The following is a 17582-nucleotide window of genomic DNA, read 5'->3' on the forward strand; positions in this document are numbered from 1 at the left end:
ACCTCATATTGTAATGGCTCAGCTCATACACAATTTCCTCACTCAATTAAGAGTTCAAACATTTTCTCAATCAATTCACAGTTAGAATTAAGTAACATAACCAAGGAGGAACGATTGAATCCACACATGCAAGATACATAAGTGGTTGTCTGTCTACAGCACTATTCTATTAATAGCAGCCCTCTAAGGTCATGAATTAATGAATATATGCTGAACCATTTTTGTCAACATGGATTAAAGCTTAAATAAAATCTCACGACTGAAACATTTTGTTTCCCCCACACCAGCATTCCGTTTCCACAATATGTAAAAGATTATGAGGTTTACTTATCATTCTCTAAACCTACATTATCATTCTAAACCTACATTAGGGTTTTATGGAAGATGCTTCTCAACACGTTTTCTATTGCTACAGCAGTTTCAGACTCTCTTTAAACAATTCTATTAAAGAGAGGCATGTTGTACCTCTGCTAATAAAGTGCTTCTGAGAGCTTGAGATCAGTGTGTGGACGGTCTTCCTTCTTAACTTTAATCCATCAACCACATGGGCACACCTCCGCGTAACCAGCGAGGACAATAAACAAACAAACACACACAGTCAACATGTTTAACCGAGCAGCTCGGGTTTGAGGGTGGTGGGACTACTTTTTCTGTTGGGTTGGGAAAGTTGAAGAGCTTTCATGTACTAAACCAACAGCTACACGCAAACGGTGGCTGGCGAGCACGGTGACAACTGGCATCACCATCTGCTATGGGGACAAGATACTGAGCCCCAACTGTGTGTGTGTGTGTGTGTGTGTGTGTGTGTGTGTGTGTGTGTGTGTGTGTGTGTGTGTGTGTGTGTGTGCGCACGTCTAGATGGCCAACAGCAGCTGGCAGCTGGCTAGGTGCCCGTTCCTTGGGCACCCACGCTCTCAAGACTAAATGCTAGGTTACACAGGGCTTTCATCTCTCACAGGGGCTACTGAATCACACCGCTGTTTAGTTTAGGTTTTCTTTCCTCACTAAACTGTGTGTCACAGCACATCACAAGGTACTGGAAGATTGGAATTGGGCCGAACATTATCTTTGACAAATTGGGAGTCAAAGAGAGAGAGAGAGAGAGAGAGTATTCCACATGTTCAACAACACAAAGTCTAAACACTAAAACGGACATCATAAATATAAACAATGATTGTGTGTGTGTGTGTGTGTGTGTGTGTGTGTGTGGGAGAGCTTTGATTCGTAGGGAGGATGAGAGTACGTCAACTGGCATATTAGATTAAATGATCCTGAAAGCATCTCGCTAATTAAAATCTCTAATGTTGAACCAATAGGACCATCATAAATCACACCCTCTAGTCCTGCATTAAACAGAACACCGATCAGTAGACCATGTGTGGCACGCTGGTGACTGGTGTACCAGTACCAAGGACCCCCTCTTTCATAGAGTACATTTGTGACTGAACAACGAAGATGTTCAAAAACAAAATAGCCAAACTAAAAGCTAATCACACCAACTAAAGTATATTTGGAAAACCTGGGGGAGGTCTTCCACCACACTGCAGGGGTCAAGACGACCACACCTGTGCTCTCAACCCGATACTCAACCGTCACTGGAAGTCTCGGGGAGGAGCTCAACACTAGACACAGCCAACGTCAAATCCACAGCGTGGCGTGGTCTTGTTAGATGTGCCGTTCTTATTTAATAAGGTTTACCTGGTGGATATCCAGGACTTCCTGTCTGATAGAGGTTGTTGTAGGTCGGTGCGGCTGTGGGATAACCTCCAGGATAGCCTGAATTAAACACACACACAAGAAGAAACAAATATTGTAGTTAGGACAATATATATATATATAAGACACAACTTAAATAATGTACATACTAGTTGAGAAAACTGAGATCTAAACAACAATGACAGTCGCTTCTTGAAATTGGAAAAAATGTGGATGTTGTGATCCGTTCATATTGGAGGGACTTCTGTGACTACTGATCAGATTGGTGCAGTGCAACAGGAAAAAAAATTAAGTTCTCCCTAACGTCTGAAAAAGCAGTATGATGAATCATGACATCTGGAGTGGAGGAAGTTGCTAGTTGTACTAGTATTGGCCTATAAATGTACATGGTCTCGAATTCAAAACCAGCTATACTGACAATGCTCTTTAATTTTAAGGTACTATATATATATATATATGTTAAAAAAATGCTGTATGCATCCATTTGTTTATACAGAGCTTGGGTGAAATTATTTGAGAAGTTGGGAGTCAAAGACAGAGAGTGTGTATTGAACTTCTTCCAATAATGATGTCACAAAACCATATGTTCTGGGTGATTTCTTAATGTTGGGGGTGGGGCAGATATAGCTATGGTGAGAATGTATATGAATTGTTTATGAGAACTGTTTAACTTTATCACATTATTTTAATTTCCAGCTAATTTAGAATTGTCCGTCACCATCGGCCGTGGCTTGTACTATACATGCAAGCGACACAGATGCACACAAACGGATACGTGGCTCGGACAAAATGTGCACAGATGGCACTCATTAAAAAAATGTCTGGACTAATAACACACAGTCTAGTGAACGCAAAGCGTGCACATGTACACACTGATGAGACACACCTACCCAATATGTTGAGGAGGAGATGTACTGTATATATATATTCAGAAACATAATTAGCTACAGTACGTGTGCAGCTGACTGCAAGTGAGCTCAGACTAGGGTTGGCAATTAAAGGGATATTTCATGTTTGGGGTAATTTTCTACTCTTCCAAGATAGAAAGAGCACCCCAGGCAGTTTTTTAAGTTGCTTGATTCAGTATTTAGATATTAATTTACTCAAACGCAACACTGTTATCCTTGAAATGAGGCTTAAATGGTTATGTGCTTTTTTCCTTTCTAGAAATGTAGGAGTAGGAATCAAAAGTTCAAATGGGTTGAGTTAAAGTATACTCAAGTAAAGTACGGTATAGCTAGTACTTAGTTACAGTCCACCACTGCCTGCATCTGGTCCTATGTTAATTTATTCCAAAACAGTGCATTCTCAATCAAACTTTACTATTTAGAACTTTTGGTGAAAATGGTCTTATTAATGAACGAATATTGGGTCTCAAGTTCAAGTGCATGCGTTTGACTTGGCTCGTGTTAATCACACGCTCATTGTGTATTTAAAAACATTTATTTAAAAAGGTGTTTTAACTCTATAATTTCAGAGACAATGCAGTGTACCGCAGATATAATGTGAGAGTTGTGTGAGAGTTTATGAACTGAATGTTTTACATAAATAAGGAAAAGGGTTTGCACAATCAACAATGGGTTTTCTAAGTGGAGTGCTAGACCCATCCAGTATGCATCAAAAATAGGGATTTAAAAAAATCCCTTCATCAGAGCATGCTCATTTAAACTTTCCTAGAGCGGAGAATAGCTCATAGCCGAAACACATAGCGGTTGTCTTATTGGTGTGTGCCAAAGTGGAAATTTGAGTACTTTGTCCCCTATTATTAGAAATGTTGGTATTTTTTAGATTTTATTAGGCAGTTTTTTATCTTGGCCAACACATTTTTTTTTTTTTCATCCCACGATTTTGCAACACATTTTTTCACCCAATTATCTAATGTAATCCTGGGCACTACACTTCCTCTGCCAACCTGGGGGGGGGGCAGCGGATTGACCTCATGCTTCCTTCTATGCATGAGGAGTCCAAGCTGCTTCTTTTCACCTGACAGGACGTAGTGCGTGGAAGGAATATGTTATTCCACCCAGTTCCTTTCCCCTCCTTTCAGAATAATACAGTGGCAAGCAGATGAGGGAGATTTTAGAATCGTTAATATTCTAACCGAAATTAGTAGAGAAGTCCGAAATAAGTAGAGAACATCGACGACGTCGATCTGCACGGAGGCAGCGTAAAAAATAAAGTAAGAAAATACTTTGTCGGCCCGTAAACCATGAAGTAATGGCTGCGCGCGCAGCAAAACGGCCGCTGTCAAAAAATATATTTCAGAGATCGCGTTTTATATCATTAAAAGGGACCTGAAAAAGTTTCCATACGTCTTTGGCTTACCTACGGGTGTAATTATGAAGATGTGTCACGTCTTGGGCATTAATTCACAGTGAACGAACGCAACAACAACATTTCTAAATGAATTCAAAGCTTCACAGGATGAGTAACTGATGTTTAACACTTTGACAAAGGAAATGACAAGTATACATCTCCTGTAAATTAACGACACTGGGTACAGACGACGAGCAGGCTCGTCTTAAGGTGTTTGATATCGCTATAACATTAACCTCGCTTCGTTTTATTTTTTTAACCACTCCGGTTGCAATGCACGGCTGCCAGGGCCCCGCCCGCACTGCTTTTGTTTCTCAATAGCCAATAGCTTCTGTTTTAGGCTGCGGGTTTGCAAGATTTTTTCTCTGAAACTAATGCGCTGTCCGTGGTGTTAACCAGATCGGCCATGTTCGGAGGTCTTTTCCGATAATCCGGTGAGCACGATGTGAACATTGACGTTTTCTAGAGCATGGATTGGCCTTATTTTAGCTCGGTAGCATTAACGCTAATACGCATTAACATAGATGGAAGCCAAAACCGGACACGAGTCATAGTGGAATAGACTGAAAACACCCCGCAACCAAAGCACCACCACTTTTGTCCACCAGATGGCACTCAGTGTTAAAATGGGTGTTTCACAACATAGCCAGTGGTGTTTCTTACCTGCAAAGGCCATGTTCTTGGGGTTTCCGTAGGGGGCGCCAGGCTGAACGGGGCTGTAGACTGGATTCATACCCGAAGCTAACCTGTTCTTACTGAAAGCGAGACATTTGAGAATGGGACAGAAAACAGGGGACATGGAGGGGAGAGAAAGAGAGAGAGAGTGATAAGTCTAAACCATGCAAATTGGAAATTGTTAGGATTATCAGCCTCACACACTCATGTATTAAACGCCACATTCAGATTTATTACGGCTACATTCAAATGAGCGTAGCTTTAGCTGGCGTCGTGCATGAGTCGTCACCTTCACCTGGTTTCAACCTTAGTGTTGCAGTGTCTGGCTGGCAGAGACGCACAAGGACATGCTGGTCCACCCACAGTAACATCCTCCACTGCACTGGCTCTCAAATGTTTTAATTTCATAACTCTTGAGAGTGTACAAATGAAAAGAAGTGGACTGGTACAGATCCATTTGGTTCCATTTGTACACTCAGAGTTACAGACCTGCAAGGGTCCCTTGGGAACCACCTCGAGGAACCCTGAGGGTCCCTTGATCCCACTCTGAGAACCAATATTCTACAGCAGGGTTCCCCAATTCATTAATTTTCCTCAAGGGCCATATTTTGACTACGGTACCAGGCTGGTCGAGTCGGCACGCGTGAGGTCGAGGTCTTGCCCTGAAATTAATGTTCAGGGCAAGACCCCATTTGAAAAGGACCCCCAGTTTGACATGCAGAGGCTACTGACCCCCATTTAATGCCCCCCCCTGTTCTACAGCCTCAAACAAAGCCAATTCACTAGTGCCTGCTTTTACCTGGATAAGCAGGCATTCATTGATAGCTAAATATATGCGTGAGAGCCAGACTGATAAACTGGATTGGCCAACATATATTGGCTATTAATTCATCAGTAATCGGCAATTATGCAGACCGTTCCCCTATTAAACTTTAAACCTGCTGTCCCCATTTTGGGCATGTCGTTAAACACAACAAATTTCACATTTTGTAAAGTTTTCTATGTACAGGCTCACATTGCGTTTTGAGCTTGTTGATTAGCAATTTCTTTTTTATAAAGATTCAATCAAATCAACATTTTTCAAAATCATTTAGAACCGATTTTGCTCTATCCAAAATCTGGAACGGCATCGCACCCAGGAATTTGGCACCAGGACTTCGGGCTCTACGTGACGGGGATAGTCAGGGCTTAATGTAAAGATCTCAATTGATTTCCTCTCATTTCTTCAGAGTGCTACTGTTTCATTCATTGAGAGCTGGATGTTGTACTCCCACGGTCCACTTGGTGCTTGCAGTCAGATGCTAAAAAATCAACGGCACCTTTCTCTTTTAGAAAAGGTTTTTTTCTCTTTTAGGTTTTACTGTGTGGATGGTAAACTTCACCTATCACATACACTTTTTCTTTTAACTTACCTGATTTGAGTGGGCTTATTTGTGTATATGTGAGTGTGTTTGCACATGTGAGTGCATGTCCCGTACCTCTTGTGCGTGTCTGGTTGATACATGAAACTGAATTTGTCTGTGGGATGCCCGCTCGCCATTCTCGCTGTATGCAAATGAGGAAGGGGTGGAAGTGGATATGCAAATCTGAAATTAAAACAGCGAAGAGGTCATGATTAAAATGAACACAGCAAAGGAAAAGACACAGCAAAGCAAAGCGCCACGGCCACAGCGGATGATTAGTGACAGCAGCACGAGTGTGTGTGTGTGTGTGTGTGTGTGAATGTTAAGTGTGTATGATATACCCTGATCGATTAATGCATCGTGCATGTACACATGGTGGAATGGACAAAAGATTTACACATTTTGGCGAATACGAAAGTATCCATGTTGTGTGAGAGATCAATTGTTTCTTGTTGTGATTAGTGTATGAAAAATGCTAGGCTATATGTGTTAATATTTGTAACTCAAATAGGTATCAGGGGTGTCACGATTCTACAAATCCAGGATTCAATTTGACTTTCAATTGTAATATCACAAGCCGATACAATTTTTGAAAAGAATATTTACTCGCACGCAATGGCCATTTTAATCCAAGTGGCTTCTGCAGGTTAGGACTGTGGTAAAGTACCTTCTGCCATATGGCAGTGCTTCTGCTGCGTAGCCGCAGTGTGCACTCTTCACATCAAACAGCCTGTGCCATTCAAGCTCTCAATGACACTTTTCTGCTCATCTTGATAGATCAATTTTGTTCGATTGAAAATGATCATTTTGACACCCATAAACTCAAGTATATTATGGCTATGTTGTGTGCGTAAAGAATAGAGACTGTATGTGTGTGTGTAAATTTGTGATGTGCATTAAGATCAAAGAATAGCAGCAAACAATAAAAATATCCAATGAAGAAAAGCACAAAAACACCCAATAAGAAATAGGAGACCAAAAGAATACAAACGAGCAGGAAAACAACAAAAGATAAGCAAACAGACAATGTAATATAGAGCCATTACAAAGCGCTGTAAGCCATGATCCCGTACTCGTACACATGATGTGAGCTTTGACAGAGCGCTGTAAGCAATGATCCAGTGCTGAGCCAGAGTCACAAAGGAGCTGCGAGGGCAGAGAGGAACAGCTGACAACCAAAACAACAACAAACAAAAAAACTTGTGATGTGCAGCCTTGACGAGTGCATTCAGTGGCTGGGCTTCAGTGTGGACTTGTTCTCCATGTGAAGTGAAGTGACAGGCAGCCTTTTGATGGTGGTATGGCAGGCATGAAGCAGTCTATCGTTATGAATGTAGGCCTAACCCTGTCATGTCCCGGCCGGGTTTACATGGTTCGTTCTGTGATATCCTCGCTCGCTCATCTGCAGTTTTATTTGCCATTTTACAAAACTCCTCCACAATACAGTACATCACATGCCACCCAGTCTATAAACGAACAGAATCTCACTGTGTGTCTGTGTCCTCCAGAGAACGTTTGATCCATCGACTTGGAACTCGGCGTGTGTGTATTTAAGATACGACTGTATTTTAGGCTCGAAGTGCTTGTCTAATGTGGCAATAGCTGTTGAAGTACAACTCGTCTACACTCTAAACAAAAGACCATGTTTTATTGTGTATTTATTCATACCGTTTAGCAAGCGCCTCTAGGCTTGCTGACGATGGATCAGTTTTCATAGCACTAATTTGACGGAGATTATCAATCTCCGTCTCTGGCACATGACCGTGCACTTGAACTTGACGGTGATTTACGTCATGGGCCCTGATGGTGTTTAATGGATTCATCGTTAATAGTATACGCCTCTCAGCCATTATAAAACACACAGTAACCTGACAGCTCTTGTGGTTTATTGCTTCAATCTACTCACACTGCAAGTATACTGTCAGCCGTGTCAGGCTACCATTTTATCAACAGTCACACAGACACACTATTAAGTCCAGCATTCAGGGACTGCAGTATAGTCTGATTTGTATCAAATCTAGTTAGGTCACACAAAGCATTTCAACGCATCAACCTGAGGGTTTAAAAACACACTCCAAGATGCCAGTACAGTACCACGTACAGTAGAGAGAGAGGGGGGGGGGGGGGGGGTGTACAGAGAGAGAGAGAGAGAGGGGGGGGGGGGGGGTGTACAGAGAGAGAGAGAGAGAGATGGGGCATCGCTGCTGATTACAGAAGTTCTCCCTCTGGCTAGTACAGAGACAGGACAGCTCCTACACCTAAGGAGTTGATTGGTTCCTAGCCTGTCAACTCAGCAATTATTCTCGCCTCATTCCCTCATAATCTCCATTCACCAACCCATCTCCATTCAGCTATCCCCGGCCTAAACCAAATGTCATGTACTTATGTTGGCCGTGAATTTCTGTATACTGTATTGTGTGTATTTTAATGTAGGAAAAGGAGGGGGAAGCATATAAGAAGCACACAAGTAGGCCATGTATGGCCTACACACCCAACCTTGAAACGTACTTTAGTTACGTCATCAAGAACAGTGTTCCCTTATTGGCCGGTGGAGTACACCGACATACATACATACCCAGCCGATCGCAGTACTTGTGCGCTCTGCTTGCGTGATTAATACATATATATATATATATATATATATATATATTAAAGCTGTCAAAATTAAATAAAATTAAATAAAATATTGAATGCAATTAACGCATGTGCCATGTTCCCCCTAATGTGCGCCCGGCTCAGGAACGTCCAGCGCATAACACATCTGTCACTGTGTAGCGCAGTCATGATTGAACAACACCACAGATAGGAAGTTGTGTATTGTAGTTGGGTTGCCAAGTGGTTTGATTCTGTAACTCTGTTGCGTTACTTTGTCTGCTAGTGCCTAGCAAAGCCCCTTTGCATCATCATTCATTAGGCTACACACAGTCACACACACACACACACGCCTCCTCCAGTCTTCCTCCTTCCTCCTCCACACGCATGCACACACGCACACACTAGTGTCGGACGCAGACGCAGCGCGCTGCAAGAATCACAACACAATACCATCAGGTCCGTCGCAATTTGTGGACAGTTTGAAAATGCGGGTCCTGCATTAAGCCATTAATGTTGGTCCGGCTGGTTTTGTTTTGTCCACCACGATTACGGGAATCAGCATGGCTGCGCCTGCAGTAGGCTATTACCAAAACAAACACATGGTACTTTTGTGTCGCACATGCAAAGGGACTAAACAACACCATGGATATAAAGACAGTTCCCCTTTGCTGCTGTGCACAGCAGAGATAATGCACAACTCCAGGTACGAACTAAAAAACACTGACAGAAGCTGATCATTCACGACTAACTATCTCCAGAGTCCTGCATGCACACAAAGCATGCATGTATGCATGTATGTATGCATGCATGTATGTATGTATGTATGTATGTATGTATGTATGTATGTGTGTCCCAGCAAGGACACTCCCACACCCTTACAGTGGCCAGTAGAGTACAGTAGAGTACAGCACAGCGTGAAGTGGCACAGACTACACTACAGTACAGCCCTGGGCATGTTCATTCCGGTGACCCCGACAAGGACCCCCACACGGTAACACTGTCATTTCTCCATCGTTTCGGACACGGGGAGGCTCGCCAGAAACGAGCAGGCACCCTGGGCGCGTTCATGGGGGTCCTGGGCACGTTTGTTCCGGGTACCACCTGGGGACCCCTCGAGGACCCCCACGCAGTAACTGTCATTTCTCCACCGTTTCTGAAACTGGCAGGCTCGCCGGAACCCTGGGCGCGCTCATAGGGGTCTGGATGTTTCAAAGACTTGAGACTTTTTCCACAAATAATCATAGTACAGATCACAGTACAGTAAGTACACTACAATACAGTACAGAGCACAGTACAATACAGTAACTAACAATAAATGTATAGTTGCACCGCTCACTTCACACGTGTGATTTTCTATTGATACATTACAGATATATATATTATTTGGTTGCTGTTTCATGCATGCGCACTGCCGTTCACTTCCTTGTTTCGTTTACAGCTCCAAAAGAATGGCTCGTAACTCCTATCTAGAGAACTCTCCATGGTTTTGACCAAAAGGACAATGTTTGGAATATTAACGCTTCTTTTTTTTTAATATATATTTTTTAGCCCACGATTTTGTAACCCATTTTTCACCCCTGTGTCAATCATCTAATGTGATCCTGGGCTCTACACACCCTCCACCAACCTAGTCCCCATATATGGGGGACAAGGGGAGAGCAACGGACTTGAACTCACGCTTCCTTCATGGCTGAGTGTCCAAGTTGCTCCTTTACACCTGACAGGGGGTAGTTTCCCTGGTTGGACGTAGCGCGTGGAAGGAACACGTTATTCCAACCAGTTCCTTTCCCCTCCATCAGGCAGTTTAGTGACCAGGATTACTGCATGTTTTTTGTGAGGGTACCTACCCTAGGGGACACGGCGAGAACATGCAAACTCCACACAGAAAGGCCCTTTCGCCAACCCCGCCTTCGGGTATGGGCACTGATGACGCGGAGGAGGAAACACGCCGCCAGCGCCCACAGCGTCCCGAGCAGGAATCGAACCCAGGAACTTCTAGCTGTGAGGCGACAGCACTACCAACTGTGCCACCGTGCCCCTTGGAATATTAACGCTTCTAGAGAGACTTTAGCGTGACCAGCGTGAGGTAAGAATGGAAGATTATGCCTCCTGGTTTTGGGGGGGAACGGAAGGGATGGGCTTTTCAGAGTAAAATCTGCCAGATCTCTGGCAAAAAAAGTGTTAATATTTGAGACTGACAGACAGGTACAAGTGTTCCCTTTCCTTTGGCCAGGTGGTGATGATGAAGAGTTCAGGGGTCCTTTTCTCCACCCAGGGTAAAATTAAAAAGAGCCATTCTAAGCTTAAGCCCCCCATTCAGCACACCACCAATTCTGATTGTAAAGACCATTCTACACTGGACAATCACCTTAAACCAACCAAAACACAAGAGTGTGTGTGTGTGTGTGTGTGTGTGTGTGTGTGTGTGTGTGTGTGTGTGTGTGTGTGTGTGTGTGAGAGAGAGAGAATGGCAGGACAAAGGACAGGGAAAAAAAGAGTAGGGATAAAGACAAATTCTCGCATCACTCCACTTTTTGGATGCTCCAGGCATACTTGAGAGAGAACAACAAAAACATATACACGGCAAATTGCTGGGTTTGCTTGAAAACGTCTAACTGCCTTGTTAGTTCCAACTCAAAGGGCTGCTAGGCCTGACCCAAATGACGCTATCTCGCAGGTGTTGAAAAAATTGGGAATGCGTGCTCATTTTGAGTGATTCATAAAAACTTGGCTTCCTTTGCTGTGACAATGATTGCCCTTAACCTTTGACGCCGATCTCTCCCAAATGTGTACTTTTAAAGCTATGTTTCAAGCAGTGGCCCAAACAGGTCCAACAACAGTTGTTGTCAAAAGCTCTGAAGTCTTCAGACAGATGGTTTTAACTAAGCAGAAAGATCCATCCGTTTGATGAGCGCTGTTATACTATGAGGACAACCACCAACAAAACAGTTGTACAATGGTGTCACAAAAATAGTGAGAAAGACCATCCACAAGTTGGCCTGTCACAATTCTTACATAATCACCAGGTCACAATTATTTGTTATAATCATATAAATCCGTTATGTGGGATCAATTCCATATTTATGCTGATTGCCTCATTCTCTGCAATTTTCCACACAAAATGTACTATACACGTCCAAAGTACAATCCTGTGGTCCCCAAACTTTATTGGCTGTGCACCTCCTGTTACCTCCTGACCTAGCTGACACACCCCCCAGTCTTGTTGTATTTGGCCGAAAATGACCAAGTTTTAATATGATTATGGCAAATAATCACAGAATGTCACTGCACTGAGGCCCCTTTTCCACCGGTTGGTTCCCAATGGGAACCGGTTCAGTTCTTTTTGGTTTTTAGTCCATGAGCCAGAGCTCCAAAATTGAAACGTTAATTATGAATTGAGTGGGCAAAACCATACCTATATTAGATTGTTATCACCATGAAACTTCCCCAATTGAGTACTTACACGAAGACAATGATTTATTGTATTACAAATTTTACATTTTTTAATATGCAAATGAGGCATTATGTAGGAAAATATGCAAAATAATCGAAAATATGAAAAAGCTACTACTGTGGAAGGGTTATCATGTATTTATTTACTTGTATTGATCTTATAAACAATTTAATATAGTGTATAGTTCGTCCACAAATGTTGGACCTCTGGCTCATGGACTAAAAACCAAAAAGAACTGAACCGGTTCCCACTGGGAACCAACCGGTGGAAAAGGGGTCTCAGAGACATGCAGCTGCTGTATACACCCACAGCAGCTCTATACATCTCCTTACAACAGTGGTTTACTGGATTTTGCCAGTTAAGTGCTAAATAACACCATAAAACCGTCATTACCCATTTAATTTCACGCACCCCCTAGAAGGCGTTCGCGTACCACAGTTAGGGAACCCCTACAGCATAGATAACCCTGTTATAGACAGGTAGGGTATCATTTTCTTTTTTTAATGGGGGAATTTGTCCCTTATATGCTACAGAGGGCGAGTTAATACACTTTATAGTCCATCTTAGATTGCATTTTCACAGCCTACTCCACCATAAGGGATTCCTCCTTGGTCTCTCAGTGCTCTATTATTGTACCGTCTCCACAGCTTCATGTCTTTCCACCTAACAACTCGGTTAGAAAATGAAGAACTAAAATTACATAGATAATGAGTACCTGTACCGGTATCTGTGTGTGGACTCATACATCCAGTAATGGGTTAGTGGGTTGCGTGTGCGTGCGCGCATGTTATTGCTGAGAGGAACTAAAGAACATGGGAGGGACAATGTGAGAAACTCACCATACGGAATACGATACTGTGACAAATTCAGATTTGGGACTTGAGAATGATGATATTACGAAACACGTTATCTGCGATAATTGATAGACTGCAAGGCATTTTCACACTATATGTGTAACTGAAGAAGAAAACAAAATAGAGATAAAAAGTTAGAAATTAGACATTCTGTATATTAATTTATTTACAGAATGACAATGTACAACAAATTGCACAATGCCTAGTAGGGATCAGTGATGTAAATAGGTTTTCAATGTAATGAGTCCCGGGATGCAGGGATGGTCTTTTAGATGAATCCCAGGGACATTTTATGAGTCCCACTTCAGCGACTTTAAGAGTCATATTTTGTCATTTTTACAAATTACGACATCTGCCACCTACGTACATGTTTGTAGACAACCACTCCATATATGAAAGCGGCGACCGTTAATTTACCTTTTAGTATTGCTCCGGTTGCTATGGAGAGCCTCCGTCCTCACTAGCTATGGGACTTTTAAATCCAGCTCCATTGACAGCTTCGAGCGCTGTCCATGGTGAGCTGTCGCACATCCCGACGATCGTAAAACATTTGTGACTTTGTCTCGCATGCTGCGGACATGCAATGTTTATGAAGAGAGCCAAGGGATATGAGCTTACGGCTAACGATCAATGTCCTCACAACAACAGTCCCCTCACTGAATACCCTGGAAATTAAACAAGGATCATAGAGTGAGAGCTGACGAGTGGCACAGGTTAGGTGTGCTCATGCTACCACCTAGCAAGCAATAATGGAGTTAAGTGGTTATACGGTCTATATGTGAAAAGTGAAAATATAAAACTAACAAAATAATGATCTGGAATCTGGATGTGAAACATAATAATACCACATGGAATAGTAAATACTACACATGAATGGAATCCTAGTACATACTCTCCTACTCACAAACAAGCAGAGTAGTGTACTGGGACCACCGGTAGCCCTGGACTTGACTGCAACAGGAGCTGCAGCCAGCTAGCTGGTCAGTACAGCTGCTGGATGTCAGCGAGTTCAACGTGCCGCTATATTCAGAACACATCATTGTTGGGCAGAAACCTTTTCTCTCCATATTTCAATGTGTTGTTTTTGTTGTAGATATGCTATTTATGTTATTTTCTTAAGTGAAAGCACTTAAAGGAGTAGTTCACGGCACACAAATTATACACACCATGAAGCCTTGAATTCATGGAGATCAGTCAGTAAGAGACCCAATACTCCACCAAAATGTCATGGAGTGGCGGATGGAAACCACATAAGTTCCCAGTTCGATCCCGGGCTCCCCCAGAACTTGTGTCTAAGGCCCCATTTACACTGGTTGTTCTCACCAGCGCTCAACTAAGAATAAATCAGGCATAGCTCTAAAAATGTTATTGGCCAGAAAATCATTTATTTTTTGAGGACCAGGAAAAATTGTCCTCACCAAGTCCATTTATCAAATTCTACTATATTTGTGGGGACATTTGGCCCTCACAAGTATATAATAATGTGGCAACACACACACACACACACACACACACACACACACACTAGTAAACATACAATAGAACCCCCCCCCTTCCTACGCAATACCTCCACAAGGCATCTGCTATGTGGGCACCGTGTCAGAAACAGTGGGCGTCATCATACTACACAGCACAGTAGTGTTGTAGTTCTCGAGACACGGTCTCGTCTCGAGACCGGTCTCGAGACCAAATTTTCGTGGTCTCGGTCTTGTCTCGGTCTCGCGCTTCTCGCCTTTTTTTGTCTTGTGGTCTCGTCTCAGTCTCGCCCCTCATTTGTCTTGGTCTTGTCTTGGTCTCGCACTTCTCGCCTTTTTTGTCTTGTGGTCTCGTCTTGGTCTTGTCTTGGTCTCGGACCAATTGTCTCGGGTCTCTTCCCCCACCGAGACCACTCGAGACGAGATGCAAAACGTTCCATTATATCAACCCGATCGCAAGGACTGAGAGAGTGAGAGGAGCCCATTCACATTAATTAATTAAAGACAGCTGTTTACGGAGAACTGCGCTGCATGACGTTCATATAGTGTTGTAGTTCTCGAGACGAGACTGGTCTCGAGACCATATTTTCGTGGTCTCGGTCTTGTCTCGGTCTCGCGCTTCTCGCCTTTTTTGTCTTGTGGTCTCGTCTCGGTCTCAACCCTCCAGGTCTTGGTCTTGGTCTCGGCCCCCTAGGCTCGCATCGGTCTTGGTCTCGGTCTCGACCCTCCAGGTCTTGGTCTTGGTCTCGGCCCCATAGGCTCGCATCGGTCTTGGTCTTGGTCTCAACCCTCCTAGGTCTTGGTCTTGTCTTGGTCTCGCTTTAGGTGGTCTCGACTACAACACTACAGCACAGCATAGAATACAAGTGAATAGGGCTGGTTGAAATCCCCAAGGCAAGGGGTATTTCAGTCATCGGGGAAACACACAGTTTAAAAATACACTCTAAAGAGTAAGTAAGACTATGCTTTTATTGTTAGCAGTCATAAGGGACGCACACTGTTTGAAAATACACAAGGACCTCATCCCGGGAGTGTTTCTTTAGTGGGCTTAATTTCAATCCGAACTAGATAAAGTGCCCCTTTGGGCACATGTGAAAAGGGTACCATTTCTTCTTACGTCTTGGATGGCAATTGGATGATTTGAGGCATTTTGTTCCAAAAATGTGTTTTGCAAAAATCCACCTGTTGGTGGCGCTATAAGAGGCCAATGTGAAAAGGGTGGGATATATTCCTCAACCTAGTAGAAAAGTCTGTGAAAGATTTCACGTAAATTGCACGCTGAAAATTGCCGTATTTAGTTTTAATTTCGCTGTAATTTTGGGGTACCCAGCCCTATACAAAAGAGAAAGGCAGGCAGGCAGACAGACAACTAGTCAACATTGGCAGGGGTTTCCACAGCTACCCCACAACACAGCGTCACTGTCTGCAGTGCAGACAGCAGAGCAGAAGCTCTCAATGTTTTAACCATAATACTAAATATGCAATAACTAAACATAAATCTCACTTGAATTGGATTGCAATACTTTACAATTTCAAATGATTAAGCCCCCGGGCTGCAGCCCACCCTAGCCCAATGGTAAATCCGCCTATGGGTAGGATATATTCCTCAGCCTAGTAAAAAAGATTTTGCGTAAATTGCACGCTGCGTTCATGATTTGAGGCTTTTCTTCAAAACGGCCAATCCTGCAAACTTTGAAATCCAATGTTATCCAATTAGGATGAAATATGAAATATTGGACAGATCCGGCTTGAACACATGACTATAGAGATAGTGTGTAACGATTTGCAGGATTTTTGGACAGAATCTGGAGGAGTAATATCAAACAATATGTTTTTCAATAGTCGGCCTCCTGGTGGCGCTGTAACAGGCCGTTCTGGAAAATGGGGCACAGGTGCATCGATGGCATCCAGGGAGTGTGTGTGCAAAATGTGGCATCGACCAGGTTAACGGTGCCAGAGATTAGCTGTACACAGACGGACACACACACGGACGGAGTGCAAAACATACTCTATCCCCATGCCTTAGGCCTGATGGAGACAATTATATAAAACTGAGGAGGAAATTCTTGACATTTTTAACATTAACATTTTGTGACACTGACTGGAATCTGCTTGAATAGCTGAAGAACAACATTGAGTCAAACTCACTCCCACCTCCCACTCCCACCTCCCCGGACCAGACTTTGAGAAGCACACAGATAGTTTTCTGTGACTGTCCATCACCACTTTATCCACATACCGATATGTTGATAAGTGATTCTAACAAATTCTGATTTTAAAAGTGGATTCAGATTGTTCAAATGCGAACCCCAAGCTTGTATCAAAACGAATTATCTCAATCACAAAAACAAGTCATCTAAAATATCCAAAGCCTCAGACACATCTAAATCAGTGGTTTAGATGGGCTGATGAAAATCTCAAAAGCATTTCGCAGCGGGCTCACCCATTTGGCCACTTGACAGCCATGTGCATTTTTTAAGATTAATGTTACACTATAATTACAATCTTAGTTACTTGGGGGCACATTTGCAACATCTTCAAGGCCTACGGAATCACTGATGCAAATCAACAGTACATTTCTTTTCCCTCCATTCAAGTCTACCCTGCAGCAAGTGCCACTGTACTGCCCATGGGCTATTTTAGATCTAGGGCAGCATCATACACTGGGGGACAGCATATCTCTTCTTCCTGGCTATAAAGACATCTCTTCTGTCACACACCTTAGGGCTTGCACACACTGGATTAAGTGACAATAATTTGCACTGGCTGCCACTGGGACTCCTTCGGATGAAACCATTTATTTTCAGTTAATGGAAAAAGGAACATGTGTTCCAATGGATGCAATGTATTATTTAGCCACTCACAAGCTCTTGTTAAATACTTTACATTGGTTAAATAGTATAAAACCCACAGACAGATTCAAACACTTTCACTTTCAGAATTTGCCAGAAATAGGTTAACTAAAAGTGCGCGTTGTGAGCTCTTAGATCAGCTATTTTCACTGATTTTGTGTGGGACTCTTCCTCAAATGTTTATCCCATGCTTTTTGTAACCCATTTTTGTCACCCAGTGTCAGAGAGAGAGAGAGAGAGAG

The 17582-nt window shown here is 42.9% G+C and overlaps 1 protein-coding gene across 4 annotated transcripts in view; it reads right to left on the reverse strand.

Moving 5' to 3' along the window:
- The window catches only part of LOC310864725 (myelin-associated neurite-outgrowth inhibitor-like), a 37709-nt gene that overhangs the window by 12961 nt on the left and 7166 nt on the right, over positions 1-17582 (reverse strand). For 3 of the 4 annotated variants that reach the window (XM_083773445.1, XM_083773443.1, XM_083773444.1), the window contains exons 2-4: positions 6186-6293; positions 4696-4787; positions 1699-1776 (exon numbers count right to left, since the gene is read on the reverse strand). In XM_083773445.1, coding sequence (XP_083629571.1) covers positions 1699-1776; positions 4696-4787; positions 6186-6247 — 232 coding nt within the window. In that variant the 5' untranslated portion in view covers positions 6248-6293. The remainder of the gene's footprint in view (positions 1-1698; positions 1777-4695; positions 4788-6185; positions 6294-17582) is intronic. The other variant, XM_083773446.1, reaches the window with a different exon arrangement.

The sequence above is a fragment of the Protomyctophum parallelum genome (genome assembly GCF_964188405.1).
Source record: "Protomyctophum parallelum genome assembly, chromosome: 9".
NCBI lineage: Eukaryota > Metazoa > Chordata > Actinopteri > Myctophiformes > Myctophidae > Protomyctophum > Protomyctophum parallelum.